Source organism: Dipodomys ordii, unplaced genomic scaffold (genome assembly GCF_000151885.1).
Source record: "Dipodomys ordii isolate 6190 unplaced genomic scaffold, Dord_2.0 Scaffold68, whole genome shotgun sequence".
In the NCBI taxonomy this organism is placed as follows: Eukaryota; Metazoa; Chordata; class Mammalia; order Rodentia; family Heteromyidae; genus Dipodomys; species Dipodomys ordii.
In genome coordinates, this window is record NW_012267284.1 from 6854206 (window position 1) to 6860882 (window position 6677).

Sequence of the window (6677 nt, forward strand, 5' to 3'; positions counted from 1 at the left end):
ATCCTGGGTCGTCTCTGGTCTGCAAACTGCAGGATGAAGATGTCTGCTCCTTGTCGGTTCTTGCTGGTGTTGAGTAGAATCCGCTCGCCCGCTGCGTCTGGCTCCTTCGTCCCGGACTCTCTGTGTGAGCGCTCAGGTATGGCTGCGGTCTCCGCCGCTTGCGACCCTGCCGCCGCCGACGCCGTCGCGGCGGCTGCTGGAGATTGCTCAGATGTGTCTTTTTTGCCTTGGCTTCCCTCTCTTGTCTAACTCTCTGTCCTGTGATGGCACACTTGGTGTGATTCTCTGGCTTAGGACTGTTCACTGGAACTCTAAAACTGCTTTCTATGCGAGAGCTTGTTCAGATTCTAGCTTCTCCTCCGCCATCTTCCGCCGTTAAACCTCACAGTTTGAATTTTATAAGAGCAAGAATTCCAATGAATATTGAGCAAAAGAACCATACAGACACTCAAGAAAAAAAATTTTTAAATGCAAATGGCTGGTGGTTGTATGAAAAACTATTCAGGAGGGGGGACCAAGATGGTGATGGGGCAGTAGGGAAACACTACAGCTCTCCCCAACCAAAAAGAGAGTTCGAGTTCCAACGCTTAATCTCCCCAAGAGACTGACAACAACAAAAAGACAAACTCTCAGAGAAAAACAGGAGGTGGAAAATAACAAAAAAGAGAAGAAAAGAAGAATTTCAGAACAGAGAAGAGCGAAGACCCCTCTCTCAATTGTTACTGGCCACTCAAGAGCGTGCCAAGCCGTGGCCAGCTGGCCTGGCGGGGGCTGCTGGAGTTCCAGAGACACAGGGGGCTGCCCACAGATCACCCGCGCAGAAGCCGCCTGAGGTCCTGGTTTGCAGACCCGCTGATCCCCACGAACAGAGAAACCTACCAGCTGGGAGTCTCCACGAAGATCCCACCCCCACCCCTCACTCCCCATCCGAGCAGAAAGGCTCCCTCCCGCAAAAGCTGCCCGACACCTGTAGTGTGTCTAGCCACCGCCAGCTGGCCCAAAAGTGGGGGCTGCCGGGGTCCCAGAGACACAGAGGGCTGCTTGCAGATCATCCGCACAGAAGCCACCTGAGGTACCAGTGTCAGACCCGCCAATTGCTATGAACGGAGAAACCCCCGAGCCCTGAACTTGGCCCCATGAGGGGAGCCCCAGAGCTACATGGAACGCCCACAGAACACCAAAGCAAAAGACCTACAAGGAACTGGTGCTGGTGCAAACCCCAGCTCTTAGAAACTGTACGGAGCCCCAGCCCCCACCCATCATGGACCCGACAGCTTCGACAGAGGCAGAGACAGAAGAGAATCACACAGAGCCACCACCACCCAGCCCAGCCCACAACCACCCCAACTGAACTCGGATTGCAACAGCAACTGAGGACCTACATTGCACAGAAACAACTAGATCCAGGGTGAGTACCCCACAGGGGACAGTGTATCCCTCAAGGGAGACCAGACCTGGAGGAAATCCCCAGATCCTGACCTAGACTCCCTACCCCAACACCCAGACCACAGGACCCACTAAAACTGGGAACTGTTCCAGAGCTCCACCAGCCGGTGGAGCACACTCTGCTGGCCAGGCTAGAGCAAGAGCGCCCCTGGAAGGGAGCTTAAACGCCCAAGCCAGGAACAGTGCCCCTGAGTCAAGACAACCAACAGTAGAAGAAATTTGAACTGTGTACCCCAGGCTGCATAACCTAGGTGGTATACACAGCAGCACAGGCCTGACCAGCGTGCCCCAGGCAGGGGGCCAGGACCAGGCCTGGGGATCCGGTGCCTGAACAACACAACCAACTCCTCCCAACTGAAGTCAAAAGCTGAGCATATGCCTCAGCAGGGGGGAGAAAAACAGGGAACTGCACCCCCTGGGAAGCACGCCTCTGACAGCAAAAGACTTGGAGGCTCAGGACAAGAGAACCCCAAACCCCACCAAAACCTGACCCATATACTCTAGGCTGGGAATTGGGCAACACAGGCCACCAGCTCCTGATAGTAGGCAGGAGCTCATGCTGGTAAGGTGGCTCAGCAGTAGAGTGCTAGTCTTGGGTGCATGGGGCCCTGGATCTGATTCCTCAATATCACATAAGCAGAAAGGGTCAGAAGTGGTGCTGTGGCTCAAATGGTAGGGCACCAGCTTTGAGCTGAAGAGCTGAGGGACAGCACCCAAATCTAGAGTTCAAGCCCACAACCAGCCAAAAAACAAAACAAAACAAAATCAGGAGCCCATAGCAGACTCCAGCATCTGGGAGAGTGCATCCAGAACATCCGATCTTGCCAAGAGCACCCATGGGAGCAAATAGGAGCAGTCTAGGCTGCTCAACCCTTCCAGAGGTGGGAATTGCCAGCGATCTACAGCAGAGAGCTGAGAAGCCTATGTAGGTCAGACCAGCAGCTGGAGGTAGGCCCCCAACAGAACCCAGATCAGGCACAGACTCTCTCTACCAATACAGAATCAGCAACCAAGCAAAGACAGACACACCAAAACAAAATTGCAGATTAGTCTCCAATAATCCCCGAACCCCCATGTGAAAATCACAGAGAAAAATTACAAGGTTTATCACCACCCAGGATAGCAAGCTATCCTCAATAGTCAGCAGCCACGCAGGGGAGAACCCCAGTGGGAGCAAAGCAGGAATGGAAGACAAAAGCTACATGCAAGGGATTCTGGAGGCAATGATTCAAGAAATAGACCAGAAATTAAAAGAGCACAAGGATGAATTATCAAAAGAGATACAGGATATCAAACAGGAGATGCATGGAAAAATAGAGGCTGCACAAACCTCAGTAAGAAGTGAGATAAATGCCAAAATAGAGGCAGTATATATCTCATTAAGAGGTGAGATCAGTACTTTGAGAACCAAATCGAATCCATAAAGGAGTCCATTTCCTCCATGCAAACCACAATAGAAACCACAGTTAACACAGTGAACGAAATGGAATGTAGTGTCAGATACAGAAGAGAGAATACACCAACTGGACCAAAAAGTGACAGATATGGAAAAAATCACTCAAATTAAGCCAAAGGAAAATTCAAGAGCAAGCAAATAGTGCCAAGAAATTTAACCTTCGTATAATTGGAGTGGACGAAGTGAGGAATTCCAAAGCAAGGGAATGCAACACCTATTCAACAAGATAATCGGTGAAAATTTTCCCCACCTCAAAAAAGAACATCTTACCTACATAACAGAAGCGTATAGAACACCCAACAAGCAAGATCCCAGGAGAAACACTTCTAGACACATTATAGTAAAAATGATGGATCTGAATAATAAGGAAACAATCCTGCATGCAGCAAAAATGAAGAAGGAGCTATACTACAATGGGAAAAAAATTAGAATCACTGCAGATCTCTCCACACAAACACTGAATGCAAGAAAGACCTGGGAAAGTACCATACGAGCCTTGAGAGCCAATAACGGTCAACCCAGACTGATATACTCGGCAAAGCTAGCATTCACATTCGATGGAGAACTGAAAATTTTTAATAGCAAAGAAAAACTAAATGAATACATAAACATTAAGCCAGCACTACAAGAATACTAAGAGGGGGGACACAACCTGAAGAAAGCAACCAGGAACTGGGACCTGCACCCAGACAGGCATTAATAGAAGTCTAACTGAGCAAGCACAGGAGGAAAGGAAAGAAGAAAAACTGAGGAAAACAGGGAATGACAGGGACCACAATGCATCTCTCTATACTATCTCTTAATATTAATTGGCTTAATTCGCCAATCAAAAAAAAAAGAACTGCAGATTGGATCAGAAAACATGACCCACCCATCTGTTGCCTTCAGGAGACCCACCTCTCAGCCAAAATAGAAACTCAGAGTAAAGGGTTGGAAAAGAATCTACCAATCAAATGCCCCCAGTAAGAAAGCAGGGGTAGCTATCCTGATATCTGACAAAATAAACTTTTCATTAAAATCAGTAGAGAAACACAAGGATGGACACGACATATTAATACAGGGAACAATCCAAGAGGAGGATATTACCATCATCAACTTATATGCCCCAAATATTGGTGCACCCAGATATGTTAAACAAATACTCTCAAACTTACAGAATAAAATAGATCCAAATACAATAATACTAGGAGACTTTAACACACCACTCTCACCAAAGGACAGGTCTACCAACCAGAGGATTGGCAAAGAATCTACCGAATTAAGTGAGGTCATACTTCAAGTGGAATTAACTGACATCTACCGAGTATTTCACCCTAAAACAACACAGTACACATTCTCAGCAGCTCATGGAACTTTCTCCAAAATAGACCATACCATAGTTCATGCAAGGAACTTAAGCAAATACAAAGGGATCAACATAATCCCCTGTATCCTATCTGACCACAGTGGAATCAAGCTAGTTCTCAATAACAAAGCATACCACAGAAATTTCTCTAATACATGGAAATTGAACAGCCACTTCTTAGCAATGCGTGGGTAACCGAAGAGATCAGCGAAGAAATAAAACATTTCCTACAACTCAATGAAAATGAAAACACCTCGCAAAGAAACTTGTGGGACACAGCAAAAGCAGTACTGAGGGGCAAATTTATTGCCCTCAGTGCCCACAACAAGAAAATGGAAACAGACCAAGTAAATAATCTCATGTTGCAATTAAAACAGCTAGAAAAACAAGAAAAAATGGAACCTAAAATTACTAGACGGAGCCAGATAACCAAATTAAGAGCAGAGATTAACCAATTGGAAAATCAGAAAATTCAAGCCAAAATTAACCAAACCAAAAGCTGGTTCTTTGAAAAAATAAATAAAATTGGTGGCCCGTTGGCAAGATTAATTTAAAAAAGAAGAGAGGAAACTGACATTAACAGGATTAGGGATGCCACAGGAAAAATCACAACACATATCCAAGATATCCAGACAATCCTAACAGACTACTTTCAAAAGTTACACTCTGTAAAGGAAGAAAACCTGGCAGAAATGGATGCATTTTTAGAGAAATACAAGTTACCCAAACTGAGCAAAGAAGAAGTAAACCAATTGAATAAGCCAATATCCTACAACAAGATACAGGAAGCTATCAAAAGTCTTCCAACAAAAAAAAGCCCAGGACCAGATGGATTCACAGCAGAATTCTATAAGACCGTTAAACAAGAACTAATACCCATACTCCTCAAGCTCTTCAGAGAAACAGAGAAGGAGGGAGCTATCCCAAACTCATTCTACGAAGCCAATATCGCACTCATCCCCAAACCAGGAATTTACAACATCATAATGCTGAGTATCTACTGAGCTGGGCTTCATGTTAAATTTGGAAAAAAAATTACAAGCCTATGTTTAACTAGTAAAGGGAGCAAGTATAAAAGATTTTAAGGTAACTAATGGATGAAAAAATTGCCTTAACTAACAGCCTCATGTCCTAGACAGTGCAGATTGAGAACATGTACAAAGAATGTTTGAAAGACCCATGAAAAAACAATGTATTATTCAGTTGGCACTAAGATGCACCACAATAAAAGTCAAACATATTTTACTTTATGTTGACATACACAGAGAAAGGTTTCCAATAATGTACTTTAGAAATTTTTTTTGCGGGCTGGGAAGGTGGCTCAGTGGTAGAATGCTTGGCTTTCATGCCTGAGGCCCTGGGTTCGATTTCCTCAGCACCACATAAGCAAAAAGGAAAAAAGCCGGAAGTGGTGCTGTGGCTCAAGTGGTAGAGCACTAGCCTTGAGCTGAAGACCTGAGGGACAGTGCCCAGACCCTGAGTTCAGGCCCCACAACTGGACACCCCCTCCCAAAAAAGAATTTTTTTGCTAATTTTTATCTGTAGTTAAAGACCCATGAAACAAGACAAGGAAGCATTGAGCACTGAGGAGTTTCAAGTCCACTATCTGGAAGTCAAACTTATTTTTTCCTCCATTGGTGATGGTTACTAACAGAGCATTGGCTTTTCAGATGGTACCAATTCTGTGATGAGGCACTTGAAGAGTTTGAAGGTTGGGGCATGTGAAATATGGGGCTGGAAGGAAGTATGCTGATATTCCATTGGAAGCAAAAGGTAGTGTAGGCCCATAGAATACTTCTTCTTTGCCTTCTCTGCTTATATCTAGAACCTGGATAAAAGCCAGAGGCTCATTTGTCCAAATTGAATATCCACCAACTAAATATATTCTCTCATTGTGGACAGCAACTTCAGATTCATTCTGGCCAGTCAACAGGTTAAAGTTGCAATGGGTCCACTGATGAGTGTCCATGTTATAAGAATCTGTGTGACACAAAAGAATCTGGTCATTGTTGTAATCCAGATCATTGCCTCTAAGGACATAAAGCTTCCTCTGGATGGCTGCCATGGAAGGGTAGACTCTTCTCTGTAGCATGGGGCTGCAGCTTATCCACTTATTCTAAAGAGAGGGAGAGGGAGAGGGAGAGGAAGAGGGAAAAGGAGAGGAAGAGGGAAAAGGAGAGGAAGAGGGAGAGATTGAGGGAGAGGGAGAATACAGTGAGCACATTAGCAGTCCTCCTCTCTTCTTTTCTTAATTAATCTTGCCAAAAGTCCATCAGTTTTATTTATATTTTTCAAAGCACCGGCTTATTTTAAAAATTTAATTTAATTTTTTTGAACATACTGTACAGAGGGGTTACAATTACATGGGCAGGATAATGCATACATTTCTTATCAAGCATTGCAGCCTCCTCCTTTGTTTACCCTTCACAT

The 6677-nt window shown here is 44.9% G+C and overlaps 1 protein-coding gene and 1 pseudogene across 1 annotated transcript in view; one reads left to right on the top strand and one right to left on the bottom strand.

Annotated features, from left to right (window-relative positions):
• LOC105990893 (cytochrome P450 3A13) overlaps positions 1 to 427 on the top strand; it is a 41157-nt gene extending 40730 nt beyond the window's left edge. The window contains exon 12 of the mRNA XM_013023407.1: positions 389 to 427. Within this exon, the coding sequence (XP_012878861.1) occupies positions 389 to 427 (39 nt within the window). The remainder of the gene's footprint in view (positions 1 to 388) is intronic.
• A 5486-nt stretch (positions 428 to 5913) lies between these two features.
• LOC105990911 lies at positions 5914 to 6339 on the bottom strand (annotated as a pseudogene).
• Positions 6340 to 6677: the final 338 nt, after the last annotated feature.